General features: G+C 38.6%; 3 protein-coding genes across 4 annotated transcripts; 2 read left to right on the top strand and 1 right to left on the bottom strand.

The window, feature by feature from the left end:
* Nucleotides 1-314: 314 nt before the first annotated feature.
* lman2la (lectin, mannose-binding 2-like a) lies at nucleotides 315-7,411 on the bottom strand. Of its 2 annotated transcripts, XM_086097702.1 has the most exons (9): nucleotides 6,817-7,411; nucleotides 6,466-6,584; nucleotides 5,482-5,599; nucleotides 5,309-5,391; nucleotides 4,232-4,264; nucleotides 3,932-4,093; nucleotides 2,813-2,927; nucleotides 2,605-2,730; nucleotides 315-2,529 (listed from the first exon to the last, which is right to left on the bottom strand). In XM_086097702.1, exons 1-9 carry the CDS (start codon nucleotides 7,019-7,021, stop codon nucleotides 2,387-2,389), a joined length of 1,104 nt encoding a protein of 367 aa, XP_085953828.1. In that variant the 5' UTR covers nucleotides 7,022-7,411; the 3' UTR covers nucleotides 315-2,386. The 2 variants fall into 2 exon arrangements, with proteins under 2 accessions (XP_085953828.1, XP_085953829.1); XM_086097703.1 differs by lacking the exon at nucleotides 4,232-4,264.
* Nucleotides 7,412-7,610: 199 nt separating this feature from the next.
* On the top strand, nucleotides 7,611-12,599 carry mtfp1 (mitochondrial fission process 1). The gene is made up of 4 exons (XM_086097708.1): nucleotides 7,611-7,755; nucleotides 9,703-9,830; nucleotides 10,650-10,882; nucleotides 12,334-12,599. The coding sequence occupies exons 1-4, from the start codon at nucleotides 7,686-7,688 to the stop codon at nucleotides 12,398-12,400; spliced, it is 498 nt and encodes a 165-aa protein (XP_085953834.1). The 5' UTR covers nucleotides 7,611-7,685; the 3' UTR covers nucleotides 12,401-12,599.
* Nucleotides 12,600-13,999: 1,400 nt separating this feature from the next.
* Nucleotides 14,000-15,711, top strand: LOC147161697 (uncharacterized). Its single transcript, XM_086097414.1, has 3 exons — nucleotides 14,000-14,141; nucleotides 15,221-15,448; nucleotides 15,532-15,711. The coding sequence occupies exons 1-3, from the start codon at nucleotides 14,072-14,074 to the stop codon at nucleotides 15,684-15,686; spliced, it is 453 nt and encodes a 150-aa protein (XP_085953540.1). The 5' UTR covers nucleotides 14,000-14,071; the 3' UTR covers nucleotides 15,687-15,711.
* The last annotated feature ends 12,146 nt before the right edge of the window (nucleotides 15,712-27,857 follow it).

Genomic DNA, 27,857 nt, shown 5'->3' with positions numbered 1-27,857 from the left:
GTGTGGAAGATGGAAGTGGACTTGATAGTGGTTGGATTGTTTTTCTTTTCTTTTTCTCTCTTTCCAAATAAGACTTTTTCTATGTTGTTTTCTGCCAAAAAGTGAAAAGTGAGAGGGGAAGCACTGACTGATGGATAATATTGCTTTTTTTGGGGTTTAAGTAATACGTCTGCTGTGTGATGTTTGGGTCATCATTTGTATTTTATTTTTTTAATAAAATTAAACGTCTACACATGACTAATGCATCGGTGTTTCTTTTGTGGTGGGGTGTCTCGAATCGAACGACAAAAATGATGTTTACTCAGGCAATGCAATCACTGTTCAAATGTTTTTGTCTTTAATAACGTATGTTACGTCATTGGTTGGTTTATGAAAGTATGAAAACTGGTCACTGAATGGACACATCTTGAGGGAAAAGATAACAAATGAGGAATCGTATAAACAACGTCCTGGTCACAATTTACAAAGTATTTCAAAGAAGATGGTCTGCTTTTCAGCACCTCAGCATAGCAGCATTAAACACATAACACACAGAAAAGTGGGAGTAAAGTAAAAATGAAACAAACGTCTCACCTTCATTTCAGTGCACAGTCAGAGTTGGAACGCAGCAAATGATGGATGCTCACAATACAAACAAATGTTATCAACTTATACATTCTAAAATGGAAAATTTGCAATAAAAACAAATCATTTGCTTATTCAACCGCAGCAGAACCTCTGAAGTGGTTTCTAAACTTTCTGGCAGAGTGATACTGTCACCTAGTGGCTTTTTAGAGGTACTGCATGACAAAGTATATCGCGGTAAATAGCAATGAATATTTCTACATTAGCTAGCACTGCTCATATTGTACTAAGCACCACTTCTGGCAGCAGGTGGTCAAAAAGCCTAACAAATCAACACATTACTCTATTATAAGGTGCAAAAAAAATAGATTTTATCATTTTAAAGTTACATATGGTGACCAAGGACCATTAAAACAAGTTATTAAAAGCCAATTAAGAGCTCCGATTGTGATGCATTGATAAGTTGAGAACATAAGGAATTATTTTTTCAAGAAACAAAAGGTTTTTGTTTTTTTGAACAAAAAGTGCCTTTCCAGAACAGAAGGCATAATATTGTGACGAGATTGACCTTGTTGACAGGGCTGACAAACGTGGTGGACATTTTTGGCTAATGTTAGCATTTCATGAGCACATGTTGGACCTTCACTTAGCAACATTCATTTAGTAACCTGACTGTGTACCGTTTCATAAATACATTTAGAATTTTTTAAAGGTTTTTATGTTAATCGACATTTCCCTATGACAGAGTGGACATGTTCAGCATAAGTGTAAATATTTACTCTGCAACAGCAGCTTACATTGAAAAACGACAAAGCACTGGTCGTAGTGTCGCTGAAAACAGAAGATTTCTCTTAAAGGGGCAATTACCCAAAATGACAACAATTTTAGGGATACATACAATAAACACTTATACAGTACTGTATATCCCCCCCCCAAAAAAAGACTAAAAAAATATTGGACACATTTTGAGAGACTTACCACTGAACTGCTATGTGTGCAAATGGCTGGCGACTTTTACTCATTCACTGCCATTGACGGCTATAGACGTCAAAAATGTATTTGAACTATTTCTATTAGTTTAACATTTTTCCACTTTTGTTAGCCAGAGTATGAAAACCTAGAATTTTTTTTTTTACTGCTATTATAATATTAGTTAACTCACAATTAATCACACATTTTATATATGTTCTAAATGTACAAAAGCAAATCTAGGTTTTCATACTCTTGTTAACAAAAGTGGGAAAAATGTTAAACTAATAGAAATAGTTCAAATGACTTTTTGACGTCTATAGCCGTTAATGGCAGCGAATGAGTTTTAATAAGACCCTCACAGTTTCATTATTTGCTATATTTTCATGATTCTGGACACCAAAGCTACTTAATGCACACTTTAATATCACATTGTAGTCTAGTCAGATTACAACTTCCTTTTCCTTACTAATACTTATTTTGTTCTGGTCATGATTGCTTATTTTTAATTCATCTCTTCTTTTTTTTCTCTAAAGAATGAGCAATTTTTAATCCCTCTGGCATTCATGGATACATGTGGAAGTTATGTTTATTAGGCGTTTGGATTATGAAGTGGTCCTTGAAAAAATTGTTCCCCTGACTCAAAAAGTTTGAGGACCCCTGGTCAACAGTAAAAGACTTCAAAAGTCAAAAGTAGCTGCTCAGAAGAGGTGGAGCATAAAGTCCAGCGTCAGGATCGTGCTCCGCCAAGCGTCTTTCTCAAAACAGACCAACATCCGTCAGCTACAGTGTGGACTCAGTGCAGTTAAGGTTCCTCCCCGAACCCAAATCCCCCCCCACCCCCCACGCCACCTCAGTAGAAGCGCTTGCGCCGGTTCTCGTTCCAGTGGCCGTAGAGCAGCAGGCCGACGACCACCAGGAAGATGCAGCCCAGCATGGAGAAGAGCACCGTGAAGAAAATGGCCAATCCGCTCATCCCTTCCTCAGTGCGACCCACTGAATGAGAGAAGAGAAGATCAGAGGGTGGCAAAAAAAAAAAAAAAGAAGAAGAAAAAAAGATGAGCGTGTTACATCTGAGCAGCTCCATGTTATCCACGCTGGGTATCGTGATTTCCTCCTCCTCCTCCTCTTCCTCTTCCTGTTTGCTCCGCAACACCGTCAGTTGGTAGAGTTTCAATGAGATGATGTCATGGTTGTCTATTGATTGGGATTAATGGCATTGCCATTAATGAAATGTATGCAACTAGACTGTTAATGCGCTATCTGTCAGGTGTTCTACCTGAAAGGTCTCCTGTAATTGCGGTGGCGCCAAAATAAAAGCCCTTAGGTAGCCGCACGCCAGGCAGGTCCAGGCAGTCCCTCCACTCGTGCTGTCCGTCAATGTCAATCATCACCTCAAGAACACAAGAGCGACTGACTGTAAAGCGCATTCTAATACAGTGGTTCGTTAAAAGGGGAAGTCTGACATCAATGTCGCTCAGGTCTCAGGTAACAACCAATCACAGCGCAGCTTCAGAACACAGGTGAGCTGTGATTGGTTGTTGCCCGAGCCCTGAGCAACATTGATGTCATCTCCAGTCGACAGCCAGTGGCAAAATGGCCGCCTCCTGAGATGGATAAAAACAGCTAGATTTTGCTTCATAACTCATATTCCATAAATGTTATATTAATCAGAATGTCATGTTTAGACTAGTGAGGTCACATATAACATATTGTTGTCAAGAAATGTTTAAGGTTGACTTCCACTTTAACTCATTCACTGCCATTGACGCCTATAAACGTCAACAAATCATTTTAACTATTTCTATTAGTTAAAAAAAAATTCCCCACTTTTGTTAACAAGAGTATGAAAACCTAGACATTTTTTTAATAATCTTATTTTTTGGAAAAAAGAAATGATTATTTAATTATTATTTATTTAATTAATCGCATGACTTCAATAGTTAACTCACGATTAATCACAAATTTTATATCTGTTCTAAATGTACAAAAAAAATTGTAGGTTTTCATACTCTTGTTAACAAAAGTGTAAAAAAAAAGTTAAACTAATAGAAATAGTTACAATTAATTTTTGACGTCTATAGCTGTCAATGGCAGTGAATGAGTTAAGATACACCCTGCCTGTCTTCATAATTGTAATTCCTTCCTATAACTATGTCAAGCATAAAAAATGTATTTAAAAAAGTGGCCGGATGAGTATGTGCAATATGAATTCACATGCATGGTGTTCCGCAGGGTTCAATTCTGGGGCCTCTGCTCTTTTCATCTCAACTGCAACTCAGTGTTTAGTAAGTCAAGAACTCTACTCCGCTTTGTTTTTGCTGTCCAGCATCACTAAATGAGCTCATTTGCTAACCTTTTGCGAGTTTGAGGATAATAATACAAGGATGTGCCTCACCGTCAGCCGACGCCGGACGTATCTGATGAAGAGGAAGGTGTCGTGCTTCAGGTTGCGCACCATGGCGTTGCAACCGCCCAGCTCGGTGGGCCGGCCATCCCGCTCGTGATCGTAGCTGATGGTGCCGTTGCCCACCATGGCGAGAACGAAGGGGAAGATCCTCTTGTGGATGGTAGGAAGAAAAAGACGCACAGGTTAGAAGACTTCATTCGTTATTGTTATTAAGTTTTATCATCACGTTTGCCGGAGATAGTAACGCCAAACACACACGTTAAGCACGAACATTTTAAAGATGGTTACCTGTGTGCTCGGAGTGTATCTCTTCTTTTGTGCCTGTTCCCAGGTGAGCGCACAAAAGAACACAAAAGACAGCCCCTTTACACAACACCAGTACAACTCACCCGCGAAAGCCACAAATAGTGTAAAACTACAAGCAATATATTCACAATATATAGAGATTTTTTTGTTGTTGTTGCAAAGCAGTTTTGAGATTTAATTACTTAATTTGAGGAGTTTACGTTTTCATTTTATGGGGAATTTTTTTTTTGGGGGGGCATTTACAGTAATAATCCCATGGACCTGAGGAAAGGGCTTTATTAACTCATTCACTGCCATTGACGGCTATAGATGTAAAAAATTCATTTTGAACTATTTTTATTAGTTGAACATTTTTTTCTACTTTTGTTAACAAGAATATGAAAACCTATATTTTTTGATTGTACATTTAGAACAGATATAAAATGTGTGATTAATTGTGAGTTAACTAGTGAAGTCATGCGATTAATTACGATCGCCTGACGCCCCGAATTTGTAATAATCTTTAAATCGCGATTACATTTTTTTATTGTAATTAATCGTATGACTTCTATAGTTAACTTACGATTAATCACACATTTTATATCTATTTCTAAAAAAAATAAAAATCTATGTTTTCATACTCTTGTTAACAAAAGTAGAAAATGTTTTAAACTAATTGAAATAGTTCAAATGAATTTTTGACGTCTATAGCCGTCAATGGCAGTGAATGAGTTAAACAATAAAGCTGATCACGAATTTGCATAAAATGCAAAATATCGTCCGATCCAGCCGATCAGATCGGTGTTAAGTCAAATTTTGAATTTTATGCCCATTTTTGTTGCACACCAGGTTAAATAAATCCTTCCATAAGTAGCCGAATGGCTTGAGCAAGATACAAAGCCCAGAAAATCCCAAATGTTAAATAGTCAATTTTATTTTACAATGCAAATAAATAAATAAATGAATAAAAAAGAAAGATTTTCAGCAAATAATAGAGGATGGGTTAAAACACACACACACACACCCAAACAAATCAAAACAAAACAGGTGAATACTAAACTGTGAGAGTATGTCGTGTACCTCTAACTGTTTCTCCTCATTGGGGTACGTGTCCACAAAAACTCCCAAACCAGTGAAGTTGTCCTTATTCCCAAATACAGGACCTGTGTGTGATGAAAAACAACAACAACAAATCACACAACGCACACCTTACAAACAGTACAGTGGCAGAAAAGAGCGTTTCCAATGTTTACCTTTCTGCACGCGCTCTTTAGTGTACCAAATAGCCAAACCGTCACCATTAAGATTCTTCTTTCCTTTCCCATGAATCTTGAAGTGTACTTGCATCTCCCAGTCGTTCAGATGGCAAGGCTGGAAGGGCAAAAAGCGAGACCAAACCTCATTTTCGGCTACTAAGGCCACACTAACTGAATAAATATGTCATTACAGAGCACAATCGCAAAGTTCATATTTTATGTAGCCTTACCATGCTTTCGCCCCCTGGTGGTGGGCTGACTACTGGTTGAGAAAGTGCATAAGCTATCCTCGGGTTGAAAACATACATTTACAAGATTATCCCCAGCAATTTTGTTGCGAAATTGGGGTGCATGAACTCATTCACTGCCATTGACGGCTATAGACGTCAAAAATGAATTTGAACTATTAGTTTCACTTTTTTTTTCCACTTTTGTTAACAAGAGTATGAAAACCTAGAAAAATATGTATTGTACATTTAGAACAGATATAAAATTTGTGATTAATCTTGAGTTAACTAGTGAAGTCATGTGATTAATTACAATTAAAAATGTTAATCGCCTGATGCCCCTAATTAAAAAAAGAAAAGATTATAACAAATTAGGGGCGTCAGACGATAAAATTTTTAAAATTGTAATTAATCAATTAATTACACATTTTATATGTGTTATAAATGCACAATAAAAAATTATAGGTTTTCATACTCTTGTTAACAAAAGTGTAAAATAATGTGAAACTAATATAGTTCAAATGAATTTGGCAGTGAATGAGTTAAGAATGCTTTCTCCTCGTAGCGGCCGACAATTGTAAATGTTAAATCTGTTAAATTATTTTGCATTGAATCAAATTGCGTTAGGATTTAGCGTCAACTACTCGCGTTTTTTCACTTCCCACGACAAGACTTTTAGTCCCTATATCATCCACAAAGAGTTTAAGTGGAATACCTGTGCTGTACTTCTATTTCTACGACAGTAAATACTCACAATTCGGCTCCATACCGCCCCCTGTCTGCTCTGCATGTCAGGTGTGAGTCGCACCTGCTCCGTGGTTACCATGGCATCGCCCATCAGTTCCCAGTGGGAGGAGCTTAAAGATCCGACAGCTAAATACGCACACAAAGCACTTTTCTTTTTTAAATTGTACAGTCACATGTTGAGAAAAGCACCCTCGTGACAGTCAAACATGGTAAGCCTCCCCACCCCACACACACCTATAAAACAACAGATATGAACCTGATAGATGTCATTTGATGTTAAGGCGTTCAATTTCTAAAGTCAAAGACATTAACTGTTAAATCTTCCAGAATATTCTACTCAATGCATCGAGAGGGATACCTTGGTAGGGCTTGGTGAGGGAATACTCCCGTTTCAGGAACTCCTCCATTTCGTGGTCGTCGTCGGCGAAACAGTGGCCAACCGTAAATGTTAAAAGAATAAAAGTGCACAGTAGCTTCTTAAAACGCGTCATCTTTTGCGGACAAAGTAAAATGTATATTGATTTAGAGTCTCGCCTGTGTCTTCTGCAGCTGACGGCGGCCATAGTAAGTCAAAAGTCACCGCCCTATACAAATCCAACGTCTTTCTTATTGGTTCTGCGGATTGGATTGCTCTATCTCATTGGTTGCTTTTTGCCGTCGATCATAATACACACGTTCTATTGGTTTAGATTTATAAAAAAGGTGTCGCCCTAAAAGAAACGCTGTTACAAAATGTGCATTGAGCTAGATTTTTTATGATATGATACCTGTGTGGTATATTTAAAAAAGTATAAGGAATTAATAGCTCTTAATGGTTTAAATGTGCATCATTGTCAACAAAAATGTGGAATATTTACATTTTGCATTTGTCTGATTTGTAGGGGTGCATTGCACTTTTGGTTGATAAAAATTATTCTACCAAGTACCGTGTGGTTTTGCCTTTCTCTAGCTTGTTAAAAAAAAAAAAAGGAAATCCCAAGATCTCTCAAAATTTTAAGGTGCCCCAGCACACAAAAAAACTAAATAAAACAACATGAAAAGCGCTTCCTTGTCGTCACTGCTCGGTTCGTAAACCGTACACTGTCGTAAGTGGACACCGTCGTACTCACTGCCGGTTGGATGCTGTAGGAAAGGCCACGCCCCCTTGTGGATCCCAGGTAGACTGTCGGCTTTCTACTCACTGGTAAGCATTGGAGGGGATGGAGTAAAAATACGCCGAAGGGAAGCATGGAGCCCACGGAAGAAAAACTGAGCGAAGCGGTCGACATCTATCGCGACACATGGGTTCGCTTCCTTGGTGTGTAACGTTTGTGTTTTATCTCCGCCGGAGCTGACTTGAACCGAACGCGGCAGTGAGTCGAAGGAACAGGGTGACCCCGAAGCTGCTAGCTAGCTAGGTAGCTAACTCGATGAACAGCTAAATGTCTATTTATAGCAATCGTGACCGTCAAGGGCACTTTGTAGGACGACTCGGCGACAAACACATTGATCTACACTGATGCTTTATCCGCGTTTGTAGTTTATGTTAAATCTAACGAGTTGTGCTGTTTTAGCAGCTCAGTCAGACCAAAGTAGTTGAGCAAGTTGAGGCAGTGACTCACAAGCACTTGGAGTCATCAACTTATGAGCGTGTATCCCCCCCCCCTTTTTTTTTTATACTTGAGTGTTGCAACAAAGCCTGCTTTTTAAGTACAGGGTTTGTCCCACCAGAAGGCAAGTACAGTATACAGTCACTTGAAGGGCATTTGTGCTGCCATCAACACTTCATGCATGTCTAATCTTTCTTTTTAACATTTCTTATTTAATATTTAAATTTATACTTATGATGCTAGATTTATTGTTTGTAATCAAAAAATGTTCATTCCTTTTTAAAAACTTTGCTCCACATTTTATTCATGTATGTTTTTGCACTTATTTTACTGCAACTAACACGGTCCATTATGTAACAGATTAGAGCTGAAAGAGGCTGCTCAATCGAACCGCACCTTCAGGTTTTTAGTCCCTTTGAGCTGTCAATTGATTTAATTTTATTTAAAAATGTTTTAATAGTTTTAATGTTAATAATTTTTGATAACTTTTTCCTTTTAATTTTTTTTTGTAATTTTAATTTTTACTTATTTTATTACCATATGATTGGTCTATTATGTAGCAAGAAATAAGTGTTATAAAGGGTCTGCTTGCATTCTGTGTGCTTTTGAAAAGGTCCTCTTAAAACAAAAAACAAAAAAACATTGGATCTATCTAATGCAAATCAAACAATTCGTGATCATAATTATTTACTGTAGGTTGGGTACCCCGTGGGATTCCCTCAAAATTTCAGGATCAGCAGAAATTTAATAAATTTATTTTCAAATGTTTGTGATCGTTTTATTTGCTTTTGAACTAATTATCATTTGTAAAATTATTGTTGTATGTTCTATACATAAGAAAATGATGTTCCCTCACTATAACATTTCACCTTACGCAGCCTTACTGTTTCACAGATTTTATTTTTTCTATTGTGGACTACACACATTCAATTTTTGTTTTTTTTTAATCTATGAAATTTGAACATTGTTTCAATAAGACAGAACTGTGAGAACATTTTAATGCCCGTCTGAAAAAAGTGTATACAGACAAAAATGTGCGGATTTCAGGGTGCACCGATCGATCGGCCTGCCGATTTATTGGCCCCGATTTCCTTATTTTTGGAATATCGGTAATCGACCGATCCCTTAAAAATAAACTGATCTTTTCCACCAATCTCATCTTTCTCCTCATAGGTCTGAAAAAGTCAGCCACTGTCTTGTTCTGCTGAGATGACTAATAAGATTTTCATGTGCAGTTAAAACAACCCGTTTGTATTATTTCACCGACATAGTTCAATGTTTTCCAATGAAACAAGATTGGAACACTGAAGGAAAAAAATCGGTTATTGGCAGGTCAGACTTTTTAAAAGATCGGGGATCGGCCAGAAAATTGTGATCGGTGCACCCCCACCTATTGCAGGCAGTTTTTAGAACGTAACCCTAGCGATAAACAAAAAAGTTGTACCCATTGTGAACAGCTAAGGTGTTAATCTACTAATTAGAAGGCGTCTCACTCCTAAATGGTCAAATATAAATACAGGATCTTCCGAAAACTACTTTGAGTTGTCAGGATCAAGAAGCACAAAAGTTGACAGGAACAAATAGAGAAAGTCATTTATCCAACAAAAAAAACCCAGACGAGCCTCCGTTGACGATATACACCCCTCGTTCCTCAGGCTACGCCAACGAGGTGGGGGAGGCCTTCCGTCCGCTGGTGCCGGTGAGCTTGGTGTGGAGTAGCTACGCCGTGGCCACTGCTTACGTCACTGCTGATGCTGTGGACAAAGGGAAGAAAGCCGCTGCGGTGAGTGAGAGCAGGACGGTGAGATGCAGTCGGTGATGTCATACAAGTGGAGCTAAGTTAACCACGCTGAAGACTGGTCAAAACAATACATTGATGAAGTCCTAACTTGAGGCCAATGCCGATTTTAGATGTTCGACAGAGAAAAATTCTGTTAACTGATTAACTCATTCACTGCCATTGACGGCTATAGACGTCAAATATTCATTTCAACTATTAGTTTAAAAAATGTTCCCCACTTTTGTTAACAAGAGTATGTTACATTTAGAACAGATATCAAATGTGTTATTAATTGTGAGTTAACTAGTGAGGTCATGCAATTAATTCTGATTACAAATTTTAATTGCTTGACGCCCCAAATTTGTAATAATGTATTTTTTTCTCATTCATTGCCATTGACGGCTATAAACGTCAAAAAAATCATTTAAACTATTTCTATTAGTTTAACATTTTTTTCCACTTTTGTTGACAAGAGTATGAAAACTTAGAATTTTTTTATTGTACATTTAGAACAGATATAAAATTTGTGATTAATCGTGAGTTAACTAGTGAAGTCATGCGATTAGTTACAATTAAAAAATTTAATCGCCTGTCGCCCCTAATTTTTAATAATCTTTTTTTTTTTTTATGAATTTATGGCAGTGAATGAATTAATTGACCAAGTAACTAAAAATATATAGAATCAAAATAACGACTTATTTTTGTGGCCTCGTAACACATATAATAGCACATATATGAATTATAGGCAGAACATTTTGCTGCTCTACGCTGCGTCGTCAACTGTATGAAGAATACCACGCCATTCTTCTTGGGCTCGTTTAGGCGCACGGGGATGAGCCAGGCCAGACGACGCGGGTGGCAGCGGCGGTGGCGGACACGTTCGTGTGGCAGACTTTGGCCTCCATCGTCATCCCGGGCTTCACCATTAACCGCCTGTGCGCCGCCACACTGCACCTGCTGGGCCGCACCACCAAATTGCCCCTGCCCGTGCGCAAGTGGACCACCACGGCCGTCGGCCTCTCAATCATCCCGTTCATCATCTCCCCTATTGACAAGTAGGCAGCATATTTGTTTATTTTTTATTTTCTTATTATACGCTATAGGGGCTCCAGACTGCCCCTTAATGGTGGCATTTGGCCCCTAAAATTTGAGACAGCGCAACTACAATTTTCATCTACTTGCGCCAGTGCAACCAGTAAATTTGCAGATTAAAAAAAATAATAATAATAAATGACTATTCTTGAATATTTGTTGTTGATATCACGCTTCAGCCCATTTATCAGGAAAAGAGTGAAAATAGGCAGGATGAATATTTAATTTGCAAGTAAAAAAACAAAAAGTTAGTCTGGGGCCCTGCGCTATGGTTCAAAAGTTTTGGGCCACTTAGAATTGTCCTTATTTGTCAAAGAAACTTTTTTAACTCATTCACTCCCATTGACGGTTATAAACGTCAAAAAATCATTTAAACTATTTCTATTAGTTTAACATATATTTTTTTCTACTTTTGTTAACAAAGGTATGAAAACCTAGATTTTTTTATTGTACATTTAGAACAGATATACAATTTTGGATTAATTGTGAGTTAACTATTGAAATCATGCGATTAATTACGATTTTAATCGCCTGACGCCCCTAATTTTTAATAATCATCTCGTCAGGAGACTAAGATTTTTAACTGTAATTAATCGCATGACTTCACTAGTTAACTCACGACTAATCAAAAATTTTACATCTGTTCTAAATGTACAATAATGTTAAACTAATAGAAATAGTTCAAATGAATTGTTGACGTTTATAGCCTTCAATGGCTATAAAGTTAATCTGGATTAATTATTTATGAAACCACGCATTTCATGCTGCCCCCGACGACCTTTGGGAGAAAAAAAACGAATGTGTATGGTGGGCGACAAGTAGCGTCTGAGCCATAGTTTGGACACATACATGTATACAGACAGTGGAAATAAAAAGTCTACACCCCCCCGGGTTAAAGTGCTCGGTTTTTGTGACATAAAGAATTAGAAGATAGAAGGAATCATTTTATAACTCTTTCCACCATTAATGTTACCTATAATCTGTACAACTCAATTGAATTTTTTTTCCCGGGAGAAGTAAAAAATAGACAACCGAGATATTCTGGTTGCACAAGTGTGCACACCCACCCTGATAAAATAAGTGCATATATTATAAGTGTCAATCGAAGTGCAATTTGAATAATTTTCAGAATCATTTAGCCCTACTCTGAATAACTTTATTGTTATTTTTATTTTTTAAAAGGTCTTTTCCCCCTTAAAAAATTATTATTATTATTATTATTATTATTTTTTTTACAGTATATCACAAAACAGTGAAATTTGAACAGGGGTGTTTAGACTTTATACCCACCATACACAATTTGATTGTAAATCACATCCGTTGTTTAAAACCGTTTTCTCCTGGAAAAGGGCTCAGCCCAAACATTCAAATGGTCGTGCACATAACGGTCAAAACTCTGTTGTTTACCTTGCAGGTCTGTGGACTACCTGCTGGATTCGAGCCTTCGGAAGTTCTACGGTCACAGCGAGAAGCAGGAATAAGGAGGGACAAAAAGTCGGAAAGGATTGCATGGAGCCCGTAGAGAAAAGGGATTTTCTAGTAGATCTTAACATTGTACTGTATAGAACACGTTGCGGGAGTGTTGCTGTATAAATATGACTGTCAAGTCAAGGCTCTTTTAATGTCACACGGCAGGGATGCACTTTGCTGTAAGCGTTCATAAAGCGGGGTACACACAGACTGATATTCGAGTCATTTGTACATTTTTCCTCTCAGTCAGATTTTTGGATGTCTCAGAAAGATTGTCCTGAATGTCTGGTACGGGTGTTTTTTTTTGTAAGTACACACATACCAACAATCAGGACAAATCTGAGCCTTTTTTCATGTCTCTGAAAGATGTTTGTTTTTTTGGTATGTTTTTTCCTCATCGTGCGTCTTATTTTAAAAATCGGCGTGTGTGTACCTCGCCTTAAGACATACATTGTGGTTCTGCTATGAACGAGTCAGCCACAATTGTTCACTACCTTTTTTTTCTCACAAATTATATTGTCTGGTACTTTTCAATTTTTCCTCTGATGCACTTTGATTCTACCAAGCTGTTAGCCATGGGAGCCATTGAGCTTTGCACTGGGAACACAATTTACTCCACATTTGCCAGATGGTACTGTGAGTGTGTGAACTTGACACGTATTCGTCGCTGCTGTTTTAACATGTTGCCATCTCCAAGCACAAGATTATTATTTGCAGTGTGAAAATTCGTGTGTTGAATACCGGGACTACTTGTGCGCAAACTATGAGCTATGCAAGGGAATAGTTGTATGTCATGTTTGCAATAACTGTCATTGTTGTTTTACATTTATTTACATGTTTTGGTGGTAGGGGACAAAAATCTGTGATATTCTACTCTATATTCATATTCAGTGTTGGCATTTCAGAGTTGACTTGTGTTAGTTTAGTGACCGCATGCCACTGATGTAAAGAAATACTGTACAGGTATTTTTTTTGTATTTTAGTTCAGTGTTGGGATTTTGGGACGGGTTACATCTTATAATATTTACATTTTAACTGAATAATAAAACTCCACTAGTCAAAGTGGTCACTTAACCACGGTTTGCAGCACTGGAGGGGTGGGGTGGCGGGACAACTATACCGTGCAACTGTTGTGGAATAAATACTACAATGATGTGCTCAATGTGTGTGTGTTCTTTTTGCTCTACAACCGGGGTTCTCAAACTTTTGGTCCAAGATATGACTATCACTAGTGGTGTATGGGCGCCATCTAGTGGTACACAAATTACAATTAAATAGTCAAATTGCATAATGTTAGAGAGGCTAAATACGTTTTTTTGCTCCCAAGTACGGTACAGTTCAGTTTTATTTTGTTTTATTGAATAAGAATAAAACCTCCGCTTTGTTTTTAATGAACGTTTTGGCCTACTGTATTTTAATATTGGATATCAATTTCCTGTACATAATGATGATAATTGGAGATGCAAGTACTGTACGTATTTTTTTTTAGGTCGTACTTAGTGTAAAAAAATTCGAGAACCGCTTTAGAATTGCTCAAGTTTTTCAAGTTTCCCAAGCTAAGGTTTATACCTGGAAAAACAAACAAACCTCAAGTCACTGTTCCTAATTGACCTGCAGCTGATGCCAATTTTCCCAATGAACGGAGTGCATTTAAGGAGAAAGAACGCCAGCTTCCGACTCCCATGTCAATCATGTTGCTTCTTCTTCATGTGTTGTTTTTGGCACTTCTGACACCATCAACAAGTCATCGAGGTAAGAGGAACGCCGTGCTGCTTAATTTAGGCACGCTTTTTTAGACGGCATAAGATAAAAATGCTTAGTTGCCAAAGACAATTGTGATTTTCACATATGGCAGGTTTGACTTTTTAATTGAAATGGGTCGTAGTCGGCCTCTACCTAGTATTCATCAAAAATGAGAAAGCGGTTTTCTTCCTGAAAAGTATGTTTATTATTGAAATTAACTGTGCCGCTATGAGCAATTTTAACATAACGCTGTTGATGAAGGGGAAGTCGAATCAAATTATTTAAGCAGTATATTCATCCGTTTTCTTCCAGCTCATGCGACGCCATTTTGCCACTTACCGTCGACTGAAAATGACATCACAGCGCAGACATCCCATGACCTGTATCCTGTTGACATTATTCTGATACGATGCCCTTGAATGCCTGTATAAGTGCAGTAATAATAATTGTGGCCGATTATGATAAAATTATAATCAATAAAATTGCATATGCAAACGCAAAACACAGGTGAGCAGTGACAGATATGACCTGAGTTGTTCGGCTTTGTGACGTCATATTTAGTCGACAGCTAGTGGCTGTACAAGGAAATTACAAAACCAATAATTGATTAACTTAAAACAACAAAACTGTAGGCCTACTACCCTAATGGGGTAGATGCCACGGACTTCCGATTTCCGACTTCCGGGTTTCACACATCAGTATCGTTTCCGGCCACTAATGGTCGTTCCAACACTCTCACCCCCACCCCTGCTTCCCCCAACCGCGCGCTCCCGCGTGTCTCAACTCTCTAAAATGCTTCGGACAACTGAGACGGACACACGCGCAACTGAGGGACTGTAGAAGCTAACTAGTGTTAGCATTAAGCTAGCGAACTGAACATTTTGTTATATATGAAGTGTAATACTCGTTTATTTTGATAGTGAACTTGGAATGGCATTATGCAGCTTCAAGTCTTTATTATTATTATTATTTTTTGGATGACTTGTTCCCCATTTGACTAAAACTGCTGCTTGCGTTCACTGCCACCGTACGGCACAAGCATCAAGGCGCGCGATTATACTTTTTGAAACCCCCATTTATGTTTTAAGGTCTTCCTCCACACATCTCGGGACAGTGGACCTTCTCCGAGGACAACTCGCAAGATGAAGAACTTGACGCGCTTTTTAGAAAGTCCTCCCAAGACTACTTGATCCTGATGATGCCTGAGGGTACAGCGGTGCTCGACAGTGTGTTGACTGTGGTCGACAGTGTCACTCCATTACCAGATTTAGAGAACCAGATGACTACAAGAGAACCGCTGCGTCTCAATGCGCAAGGTACGGTAATCTCAACGGGGGTAGCTTTAGTTTTCATCAGTGCCCCTTTAACTCATTTGTCTTGTTGTGTTGGGATGATCCAGATGAGAGAAAACCAGGATCCACCGTGTGGAAGGTGGTTGTGGTGGTGGGGGCCATCCTGCTGGTGTGTATCGCGGGATGTGTGAGCACGGCCTACTATCTTTGTGTCTGGAGAGGTGGCCGCATTCATTATCAACCTCACAAAGTGGAGGCCTGAGTCAATAAAATGGGCTGTGACATCATCTGGTATGACTGTACTACATATACTTTTTTTTTTTTTGGTGTATTTATGAATGAGGCACTGTACAACACTAAGGAAAATGGTTCCAGTTTTGTTGAAACGGCAATAAAGTTGTCCAGACCCACCCGCAATTGAAAATCTGATGGTCCTTAAATATTTTTATTTGTTAAAATGATCTTGTCTTATCTTTAAAATGTCTTTCAATATAATTCCACTTTTTTTTTTTTTAAATCAATATTGCAATATTTTTCACAAATTAGTTTTCATAAACTTAGTTCATATTTTCATATCATTCCAAGTATGTTCTCAAAAAAATAATCCAATTTCTTAATATTACACATTTATCACCCGCATATTGCATGTTTTTCCATCAGTATCATTCCGTGTCTTTCAACACGGTCCATATATATATATATTTTTTAAATGTCAGTATTCAAGAAAGTGCATTTTCCACTTTGCTATAAAATTTTCAAATGTTGCAAACCCCTGTCATTTACTATCATGACCAGCAGAGGTCCTTACTGTTATTTGTATATCAAATGTCAGGAGTACACTGGTTCCAAACTTGAACATGGATTTAATTAATTTGTTTTTCTTTCAAATTTGCATTGAAGTTTACATGCAAAATATGTGCTCCCTCCATTATCTATTCCCATTTGATTGAAATAAGATAGGAATCAAGTTAGGCAAGCAGATTCCCAATCAAGTCCGCCACTATACTCATGAGCCCCCCCCCCCCCCCCCCCTTTAAGCAATATCAGGTGGCATTGGGGGAGCTGATGAATTGAATTAATCCCCCCTTGTGATAGATGGGCCTGTTCGCAGGGGGCTGCAAAATGGAGCCATTGTTCATGTGTCACTCCGATTGTCGCGTCTCTGTATGATTGGTGCCTGCCCGGTGAAGGCCACAAGTGGCCGAAAGACCTCCCTCTCTCCTACTTATTCTTACTTGTCTCCTGTCACCCCCCCCCCCCCCCCCCCGATCTCTCGTAGTGCTTCATCCCACGTCCCCACAACAGTTTTTCCATGAAGCCAGATGCACAAAGAAGTTTTCACTTGGGACGAACAACAAGTAAATGTAACTTTTTGCTCTATTCTATATACAGTATCATTCATAAATATTCCGTGTTTGGTGCCTGTTGGGTTACAAGTGTTTACAAAAAGGTTATCCTCAGGCGGCGTTGACTGAATTGGGTCAGAATTTTTGCAGTTGCCCTATAAAAAAACAAAAACAATGGAGGATGTTATTAAAAAAAAAAAAAAAAAAAAGAGGCAGTTAGTAGATTTATGAATTTGAATAAGGTAACAAAAATTGTATTGACAGATGGGATTGTATCTACCTTTAACAAGACTCACTCTATTTTTCAGTTATGGAAGCAGACTGGATTGCTTAATTGACTGCAATAATGTAAACATTTTAAACTATTTCAGTGTACGTATGTAAACCATGTATTAAAGCTACTTCAGTAAAGCAAAATTAACTTTTATTTACTATGAACAACAATGATTTACGTCGATGTAAAATCTTTTATTAATCTATAATCACAAAATATTAAAAATCTTAAAATGACAAATTACAACACTTCAATGTCAAAAGTATTTTTTTTAGTATAAAATACAAAAAAATACTTTTGTAAAATTCAAAGTTGACTAAATAAAATATTAAATTGTATTAAATTATTGCAATTAAAAAATATAAAAATTAAATAAACTCTAACCCATTAAATCTTTTAAACTTATTTGTAATGTAAAAATGTCAGTTAGAGCAGGATATTTCTAACCATTCAGAAGCAAGACATTTCCTGGAAAAGGCATAATGATGTAAATCTTGACAAAAAAGTTTGCCAACAATATTGAAAATATAGTTAGTAAAAATAATGCAAACCATCAAATTCTCAAGACATGTCGGGTTTATTTTGCTTAATCTTACCAAAATGTCAGAAATTTTAATCAATATACGTATATCAGTATATGGTAGAGAGAATGACATGCAACATATTATATTCAGCCTTTATAAAATAATGAAATGATCCAACACAATCATTTAATTGTGGTCACAATTGTGATTTCTACATCGCTGTCCTCAGACCGCTACAAACAAATACACACAAGGAGCCCCCTTGGTCCCCCACAATTTGAGTGATGGACCATGTTTGTGCAAAGGCCACTTTAAGGGCACTAACTGAAATGTTTAACGCTTGCCGCGGGATTTATGGAGGTCAGCACAAGGCTAGGTTTTGAGGAGGAGAAGACAAGGCTATACCTTGGGATTGATTTCCATGAATGACTTCACGCTCAGAGGAGGAGGAGGGGGAGAAAAAGACCACCATGCCACATTAAAGCACAATAGGAGAACGTAGCAGGTCGACGCAAGGAGAAACGACGGCACGGTGGAGTCTGTGAGCGTTCGGCTGATAAATATGCCTGGGAAAGACAGACAGACAGAGCGAGCAGGCGTGTGCAGGGTTGGGCTTTTATGATCGACTTCCCTTTGCAGGAGAAGCGGGAAATTGCCTCTTTCAAAATGAATATTGTTGGTGTGAAGCACAATTTAATACAGGGTACCCCCCCCCCCCCACACACACAACAAATTTGACATACAGTCGTGCTTTGAGAAGTTCAGGCTGTTCTACGGCCGAGTTTGCTGGACCTCAAATCATCTTTCCCCATTAAAATGAATGGAAATGGCATCAATTCGTTCTCGGGCAAAATTGAGATCGGGGGGGGGGTGGTCATTTGGTGAAAACCAAATCATTGCGAACTATGGCATATGGAAACTTAAGAAACAAACAGTACTGCTTAACAAATGGGCTTTACAGCATTTTTCATTGAATAGCTGATAAGTTCCACAGAAAGAATGTAAATAAGTGAATTTGCAAATGGTGAAGCACATATGTGGGGATTTACTGTAATTCATGATCCTGGGAGCATTTTTGAAAAAAAGCATGTTACAGGAGTGTCAAAAGTAAAGTAAAATTTGATGAGCGTGAAGGAGAGTCGCCTAATACCCTCTATAGTGGAGGAAATTATTATTTTTTGAATAAAGGCTTGTAAATACGTTGCTGTGTCCTTTTTTCCCGTTCACAAATATTCCCGTCTACCACTATTATAAAGATGCACATGTCCAACATATTTATGGGGAAAAAACAAAAAACTTTTGGTAACTTTGTCTTCTGTTTCATTTTTTTTTTGGTGCTATTTTTAACCAACAGTTCATTTGAAATGTGTGAGTTACTCAACATGTGAGGAAATTATATCGTGTAGCCTATGTGTATTTCGGAATTAAATTATATTAAGATACACTTCTGTGTTCAAGAAGACATGCACTATTTTGCCTTTATTTAAAATGGGACTTTTGTCATAGATCCTGGTTAGGAAGTGCACGGTCTGATGTGGCCCCTCGTAGCGCAGACAAATAAAAATCATGGCCCCCCTCTAGGGATAAATGGATTATCGGCGCAGATATTGGGGTTTGACTAATATCGGTATCGACCTTTTCGCAAAATCTGACGGCCGATAAAGGGTAAAGCTTAAACCATTTTATTCTCAGGGAACTATTTATTTGAATATTCAGTTAACTTTATAAGCGATGCTGCTGACCCTGGGAACCTTCTGAACCTTTTGTTTTTGTTTGATGTTGAAACAAAGATTTCAGGATTATTTTTTTTATTTTTTGGTGTGGGAAGAAACAGAGCTGTGGTATTTACTTTAAGTTTCCATTTAACTTTTTAAGACGTACCGATAACCTTGGGAGCTCCCTGAACATTTGTTTTATAAATTTAAAATGAAGTATATTGTCTAAGATTGAAAACTTGTTCAATGAGCATTAATGCTTTAAGACATAGATAAGTCAAAATTGGCATTTGTATTCTAAAAAAAAATTGGCGCCTTTTATTTTTTATTTATTTTTTATTAAAATGAATATCGGCTTCAAATCGGCCTCATTGACGACTAATAATCGCATCGGTATTGGCCCTGGAAAAAAACATCTCGGCCTCTCTACCTCCCTCCATCAATTTAGTTGCTGATATATGAACGGTATTATGATACAAATAAAGAATCAGAGGCTGGTGGGGAACACATGACTCATATCACCGATGTTATTAAATAAATGTTGCCAATCACGGCGCCGCAATCTGGGAAGTGAGCGATGCCTTGAAAACGGCGACATGACAGTTCTTTATCATGATTTGATGCTCGATGGTTGTCATGCAGCTCCGTGTGCTCCCTCCCTCTCTCTTTGTGCGATGAATTAGAGGCAACATGAAAACGGAGCAGACCTTCAGCAATACATAATGTATGAGCGGCTCCAAGGCTCCTGCTGAATTCTGTTCAGGTGGCATCAGAGGGTGCAGCCGAGCGGAAACGCCGGCCGGTCACTTAGTGCATGCCGCGTGTGGTAATCCCCCCCGCACGGAAGCTCGGACAGTCAGTTCGGTGAAAATGTGGCCGCCTTCGAAACCTTCGGGCTACGTGCACCTTTTCAAGATGCTATTTGCAATGTAAATGAAATCTATATTTTGGCTGCACGCTGGATTTAATGATCGGAGTTTATATCAGTGGTTAACATCCAGTGGCGTGCAAAGGTGGGGTGGCAAGGGAGGGGGGGGGGGGGCACACACCATCCTCTTGAAATATTTCAATGGGCAGCCACATGTCTTGCTCGGCATATAAATACACCATCGCATGCCAATCTGGAATATAAATAAAAACATGCAGCCTCGGTTTCATGTGTTGTCTTTGAAACATCTATGCTTAAAATCCTACTGATAAAGTATTGAAATTTTAAGCATTTATAGTATAGGAAATACTGACAGGAAATGGTCCACTAAAAAATGCACTTGTTGTATTACAGTGAAGACAAAATGTGCACAACGGTAAATGCATAAGCCGCTTCATGAAGGTTCTCTGAATTGCTCAATTTACAAATGTAGACCTTCAAACTCTGTGTATGCAGGTGCATAAGTGATCCCAAGTACTCATGAAATCAATTGCAATCTTTAAGCAATTGTAATAATGGTAAAGAAATAGAGCTTCATCTTGCAGAGCCCTCTGGTGTATTGCAGCAGCATAAGGCTTCCAACTGTGGCGTAAAGGTATAGCTGGAATAAAAAAGACGGACAATTTGTAATAGAACCTTTCCAAAAAGGACGTTTTAGGAAATAATGCATTTAGAAAAATGGTACATCTGAGTACCCCCCCCCCCCCCCAAAAAAAAAAACTAACAATCATTACATTTTAAATAACTGCCCATAATTTAAATAATCATACCAGTAAAAGTAATTGAGTTTTCAAAATGAAATTCACTCTCAACTCATTTGCTCCCAAAAAGTATAAATACGTTCTATTTTAAATATTACCATTCTCCCAAAGACGTATTTATATGTTTTTTCAAAAGTTTTATTTATTTATGCTAGAGCATACAGAAGGCTTTGATGCAGCCTCTCAATTGAAGAGAATGCTTGAAGCAATGGTAGTTATTACAAAAATGTCTAGCAGGTGGCAGCAGAGTATAAGAGATCAGCCACGGCCATGTTGCAAAAAGACTCTTTTCCCCAGGGTTTTAAACAGATTTGTGATTAATGATGAAACTTAGCTATATTCTAATGCTAATTGCTGCAAAATGGAAACAGATAGATGAAAGAAGAGACTTTAATCTTTTTTTTTTTTTTTGGTAGGTTCCATTTTTTTATAGCAATAGAACACAATATTCTGTGGGCCTTGCAAAATCAGTCAAAATCCAACAAAACAGCCGGGAGCGAAGGGGGTTGCTTCAGTAAAAATGGCTGGGAGGGAATGAGTTAATGAGCTATAATTTTACCCAGTTAAACACAGTTAAACTCATTAAACACCGTATATTAAAGTATTCCTTAACACCTGTTCTCACACAAAAAATGAAGCACACTTGCTTCAAGCTGTTTGTCACTCCCTGTTGAAGTTTTTAAATAGATATTTTGTTGTTGTATTTGCTGAACCTGTATTCCAACAGGTGTACATGAGTGAAAATGATCTCTCAGGTTCACTACCCGTGAAGGTCCTAACACACAGTCTGCCACTATTATGAGGAAATATGATAGTCCATCTCGCAAATGTGCATTGCGTGTGTCTAATCATCTTTTTTTTGCTTTCCAGGGCCGTAACCTGGCTTTTTGTGATTTGTGGAAATCGACCCCCTGGAGACGCCTCAATTGTAAGTGTCAAATCCTTTTGCTTTGCTACATTGTGTTTAGTGTCACTGATCATTATTTCCGGATTATAAATAAATTAAAGTACCTTTGGGGGCATCCTAAAGTGTATTTTGCGTATCATGCAACTTTTACAAGGTTGGGGATCGGCTGTTGAAATATTTGTAATGCCACAAATCATGCCGACAGAAGAAGGCTTTTTGTGAGTCGTACCTTCCTGTGCGCGCCACGAATGTAACGCGTCGTCTATCTGTTCCACTGACCACGCCCTCTGGGAGCTATGATTCATCCCACATGCGCTAGTTTCACACGCAAATGACAAATCGCAGCCAAAGAATTGACTCAAGGAGGCGCAATATAATCACACTGAATTGCCTGTGTTATTATTTGTCTTTTTTTTTTCTTTCTTACACAAAGTCTTTAAAGTGACTTTTTGTTGTGCCAGTGCGCGTTGCGATTTGTTGCTGGGGAGTGCACGTTGCGACATCTGGGCTGAATCACTCGTGCAGCAAGTGTTGTGATGGTGCGGTATATTGATTTCAGCGTGACTTGGAGATGTCTTTGTAATGTGACTACACAGATGGTAAATGACGACAATAGAAGAAGAAGAATGCTCAATGTCTTTGTTGTTTTTCCACCCATAATTTGGAATTATGACTCGCTGTTAATTTTATACTTTTGTTTTTCTTTTTTTTTGGTCTATAAGTTATTCATTCGCGACATTCTATCGATTCAAGTTCTATAGTGCTTTGGATTTTCTCTCTCTCTCTCTCTCTCTCTCTCTCTCGCTCTCTAATACCCTGAGGCATTATGGGAAGAAATGAAGAGCGGAAATCATGTACTGCAGACATAATTATAAATCATAAAAAATACGAGTAAACAGTGTGTACTTTATCATTTTCGAACGTATTACTGTAGTATAATGTAGGCCAAATGCTTAAATTTTTAACATTTAGCCTACAAGTACGTTTGAACATGCATGCAAATGCATTTAAATGTACTGTATTTAAATCCAACATTCAATAAAACATTTTTCAGTACGTATTTTTTTAATTTTTTTATTATTATTAATTTTTTCTTATTTTTTTTCTTTTTTTCCCTTTTTTTTTTTTTTTTAAAGTACGTATTTTTAAGTACCTTCGTTCGAACGTTTTGACAATTCTGAACATTCTGGGTTGCGTGTCTCAATGATCCTATGTTGTCTGGGGCAGGGTCACCCATGGCAAACAGGTTCTAAGTGAGGGACCAGACAAAGCATGGCTCAGGCGGACCCCTTATGATGAGTCTGAAAAATGGATCTTGGTTTCCCTTGCCTGGACGCGGGTCACCGGAGCTCCCATCTGGAGGCGGGGCTCGAAGGCGAGTGTCTGGTGGCCGGGCCTTCATCCATGGGACCCGGCCGGGCATAGCCTGAAAAGGCAACGTGGGTCCCTCACCACCTGTAGGAGGGGCCAATGGGGTCAGGTGCGTAGCAACCTGGGTGGCGGCCAAAGGCGGGAACTTTGGCGGTCTGATCCCCTGCCACAGAAGCAAAATAATCCAATGAGCGGAGGATGTCCTTTCATCGAGACAAACGCTGCATTCGAGGAAAGTGGGAAATCGGACTTATCCCACTTGGATTGTGTCAGTTCCGACCTCAAAGCGTTTGAGTCAAATGCAAACACAAGACATGTTCATGTGACACAATGTGATTTGGAATGACTGCGTTAACAGGACCAACAAACAAATGACATCGGAATCGGCCATCTTTGTTGATTACATTTGCCTCGAACGCTTTGAGGACGGAACTGGGAAACTCCCAGTGGGATAAATCCGACTTCCAACCTTCCTTGAACGTAGCAAAAGACCGCCGTTTTGACTTGTGACGTAAGCTTGGAATTGTCAGTTTGCCAGTCAAAAATGTTTTCCCCACATTAGCAGTTCCATGCGTCCGTAATCGTTGGACTAAGTGTTACAAAAAAGCAACTAACCCCAGACATGAGTTGCACACTTTCTGTTGTAAGTGCATGCGGTGGCACACGAAGCCCCTTTCTCCAAATGCAGAACCGCCATTGCATTAGGGTCAAGATCCAGAAACCTGACAGGAATGACAAATAGTAAACTGGCTGATCTTGCGTACCTGGAAAACAACTACAATGAACTTCGGCTGTTCTAAATAAAAAAACAACAACAAAGTTTAGACCCGCAGACACTTTGTGTGATTTAAAGTCTCTCTCTCACTCTGCCACTACTATAACTTTGCCGGCTGCCATGATGGATGAGGCGGTGTCAGCCCATGTTCATTATAATGCACACCATCTATTCTCCTCAGCCACACTCTGCCGCGCTCCAGGAAATGCCAGCGAGGTAGAAGGCGCACTTGCACAAAGACGAGAGAAGCCCTCATCTGATATCATGGCCAGACTTTGCCGCTTTGCTTTGCTGTGTGTTAACTTAACGCCCAGTGAGCCATCAATCACTGATGAAGATGCCCACTCGGATAACTGCTATTTGTGTGTGTGTGTGTGGGAAGGGGGGCCCGTGGGGGGGAGCACAGTATGACTGATGAACACCCTTCAGTGTCCACGCGAGCATATTCCCTTGAAATATGCTCGTCCTGAATCATTAATGAGCACTCCCGCAGTTAGCGGTGTGCAAAAACATGACGAGAAACACGGAGTGGGGCGTGCCTTCCGTGCTTTCCCACGTCAATGTGAACGTCTCATCCGGCTGCAAGACGCGTCAAGTACACAAATAACACCCCTTTTTCTGACTACAACCCAACGATTTGGAAAATAAATCTAATTGCGATTCTCCCCCCGCGCCGCTATGTTTTTCTTTTGAACAAACACAAGCAATACTATAACAATCTGTATTACGATAAACAGTACCAGATTTATCATACATACATGTTTTAGTCTTTTAGGTTAGGCTTACATTAAGAATAGACAAATGAACCAAGATTTTGAATACTTTTAGAATTGTTAACTTTCTAAACATTTTGACTTGCAGTCATTTAAGCTTTCGCTACAGCTTTACTAAACAATAGGGGTGTGAATTGATTCGATTCGTATCGCGATTCATAGGTCACGATTCGATTCGATACCGATTAATCCCGATGCGAATCTATAAATTGATTATTGCAATTTATTTTTATTTTTTTTACTCAAATTTAGAAAATACTAATCAGTAAACTTGTACATGTACACTGTAAGATTTGTATGAAAATGTATTGATTTATCTGAAAATTCAGGCTTATAACTGAGCCACTGCATTTAACAAACAGGTTGCAGTCTGTTTCATGTTTGAACAGCACTGAAATCAAATATTAAGGCTTGATGTTCCATTAATAGAACATTCTTTCATGCTTAATGTGTGAATCCTCACCCTAAGTAAGACGTTTTGTTGAATATTCGCATAAAAAAATTGATGTTTAAAAATCGATTCGGCCGCATATGGAATCGATTCGAGAATTGCGCGCTGTAAAATCGCGATAAATTGCCGAATCGATTTTTTTTCTAACACCCCTACTAAACAATATGTAAATGTGGATTGCCCTTCTTAAGCAATGTGAATTTATCTCAACACAAAGTGAATACATACATAAATATATATACTTTACATATCTATATAAAATAAATCCTACTGATGGACTGAAATTAAGCAGTTTTTTTTTTATTCCCGTGTTGCAGCCTTTGCGATTAAATTTTTTTAATCTACCACCTTGTGATGCCAATATATAATCGAATGGTACTCACGGACTGATATGACTGATATAATTGCGGCTTACTGAGCAACTGCTACTGTCTTCTTCTTGTGACCTGCCTACGTCAGTATTTATGTATAAGTCATAAGGAGCAGACAAATGTCAATTGTTTTGAGGCAAAAAAAAAAGGTGGCAAAACTCATTCATGCTTTACATTTGATTTTTATCCAATCCACTTTATTTCTATAGCACATTTTATAAACAAGCGTTTCCAAAGTGCTGCACATTGAGATTTGCACGCTATCATACACATCAAATCTAGTAAAACTATATTTTAAAAAAATAAAAAAAGTCAATAAAGTACTAAAATACAACAAGTAAAATAAAATAAAATCTTTAAACAAATAATAATAATAATTGTATATTTTTAATATGTCGTACAATATTAAAGGGATACTTGACTCATTGTGCCATTTTCGGCAGTAAAACGTGAATATTTTGTCCAGATTGAATTTGACAACTTCAACATTTTTCATGTACAAATAAGACCTTTAAAAAAAATGTTTTTCCACTTGCTGTCGAGTGAAGGTGACATCACCCGTGCTGAGGAAGTAGGTGACGACCAATCATGGCTCAGTTTGCTGACCAAACCCAGAAAATGTGTTTTCTTCAACTTTATTGGTGAAAATGGCTCAATAAAAGATTGTTTTGAGTTATGGATGTGGTCACGGAGTGAATTCAACTTGCGTCTTAAGGCAGCACTATATTTTCAAAAAAAATTCAACGACTATAATGGCAAGATTACAGTATGTGGGGGGATATTGTACATCTTTTCTCCTACACACACACGGAATAAATACATATCAAGTCAGCGGGCGCCCGATGAAAGGAAACGTGCGACATATGGAAAGCGATTTGAATCTCATCTATCAGCGGCACGCCAAGTGCACCAAACTGCGCGCGCCACTATCTTCCTCTTCGACTTCTTTTCTTTCTCTAAAGCCTTTAAGGATCTATCGGACAAAAAAGGTTATCCGAATGACTTGTGGATCATTCCTGGAGCAGAGGGATCAATAACCGCCAGGCTAAGTCCCCTGCTCATCCATCTGATGCTTATCTTTCCCCAGCAGCTCGAGGAAGAATCAGTGGACTTTTAAGGCTCCCTTTTCTCCCTTTGTGGCGCCGTGCAACAACATGTCCTCTCATGCATGAAGCGCCCTTAAATGATTCATGTCAGAACCGCACCAGTATCATCGGACACGTTCGGTATATATCACTGGGGGGAAGCCAGTCTGTTCCTCCCAGTAAGTAGCTCGGCGCCAGAGTAAGGGAATGGCCTATAAATAGCTCGGCTAGATTTACACATAAAGGTAACATCTCGCTTCGGCAAAGGATGGAGCGTCGGGGCTGGCGGGGAGCTATTAATTATAAAAGAGAAATCAAACTGCTGCCATGTTGTGCGCGACTGCTCGGAGGGTTTGCATGTCGGCTGGACAGCTTGTCAAAAGTTGTCTGAAAAATAATGTAAATATCCCAAAGTGTCAGCTTAGGAAATGCGATTTACGGCAATGTGGCTTGATCTGCTGGCACTTTTAAATGATTGTCACTTAAAATCGGATTTGAATATCTCCTATAGCCGAGTAAAGCCCGTCGAGCTTGTCGCTCTCTATGACTAATTCAAAGGCTCTACGTGCAGACATAAAAAAAACTGTCGCTGTCATGGCAGCTTGATCATTTCCATTTAGACGCGAAGAAAAGACGAACATGACATTCTAACAAGGAAGGATTCCACTCCAAAGGTTTTAATAATCAGCCTATATTTTCGGCGTTATTGATGTGAGCTAACTCTTCTGTTAATTGTGGCAAACATCGGTGCGGTTTCATTACATTTGAGTACAAACACACGGCCTATAAAGCAGTATGATGAGTTGTGTTTTCCTAACCCATTCTATGGGTAGTTGTGGATTTGGATTTGGGTTCATTATTATGACCCAGCAGATTGGGTCGAAGACCGGCATTTTGCCTTTCTGGTCGCCATTTTCTAGTTTTGCTGTGTACTGAAGTTGAGTTCAATTGAATGTAACATCCTTAGAACCTTTTGGCGGCACCTGGATAGCTCATTGGGTTTGGACACAGGGTTCAAATCCCGGTCAGGCTGTGAGTTGTGTCATGAAGGGCATCAGGTGTAAAACTGTGCAAAGCATTTCACATGAGTGACTTGCTGTGTTGACCCCTGACAAGCCACAGTTTTGACCCCTTTTAGGAACAAAATCTTGA

Source organism: Leptonotus elevatus, chromosome 15, assembly GCF_054856555.1.
Source record: "Leptonotus elevatus isolate MCC_2025b chromosome 15, RoL_Lele_1.0, whole genome shotgun sequence".
Classification (NCBI taxonomy): domain Eukaryota; kingdom Metazoa; phylum Chordata; class Actinopteri; order Syngnathiformes; family Syngnathidae; genus Leptonotus; species Leptonotus elevatus.
Note: the sequence above shows the minus strand (reverse complement) of the source record. Positions and strands in the feature narration are given on the sequence as shown.

What these genes read in the sequence shown, in the direction of transcription:
- lman2la (XM_086097702.1), bottom strand. Translation starts at nt 7,021, where the DNA reads ATGGCCGCCGTCAGCTGCAGAAGACACAGGCGAGACTCTAAATCAATA. An exon ending in ATGAGGAGAAACAGTTAGAG is followed by an intron (nt 4,265 to 5,308) that starts GTACACGACATA and finishes ACCTGGGAACAG; the next exon opens with GCACAAAAGAAGAGATACAC. An exon ending in GATACACTCCGAGCACACAG is followed by an intron (nt 4,094 to 4,231) that starts GTAACCATCTTT and finishes ACCATCCACAAG; the next exon opens with AGGATCTTCCCCTTCGTTCT.
- mtfp1 (XM_086097708.1), top strand. Translation starts at nt 7,686, where the DNA reads ATGGAGCCCACGGAAGAAAAACTGAGCGAAGCGGTCGACATCTATCGC. An exon ending in CACATGGGTTCGCTTCCTTG is followed by an intron (nt 7,756 to 9,702) that starts GTGTGTAACGTT and finishes CTCGTTCCTCAG; the next exon opens with GCTACGCCAACGAGGTGGGG. An exon ending in ATCATCTCCCCTATTGACAA is followed by an intron (nt 10,883 to 12,333) that starts GTAGGCAGCATA and finishes TTTACCTTGCAG; the next exon opens with GTCTGTGGACTACCTGCTGG.
- LOC147161697 (XM_086097414.1), top strand. Translation starts at nt 14,072, where the DNA reads ATGTCAATCATGTTGCTTCTTCTTCATGTGTTGTTTTTGGCACTTCTG. An exon ending in ACCATCAACAAGTCATCGAG is followed by an intron (nt 14,142 to 15,220) that starts GTAAGAGGAACG and finishes TTATGTTTTAAG; the next exon opens with GTCTTCCTCCACACATCTCG. An exon ending in GCTGCGTCTCAATGCGCAAG is followed by an intron (nt 15,449 to 15,531) that starts GTACGGTAATCT and finishes GGGATGATCCAG; the next exon opens with ATGAGAGAAAACCAGGATCC.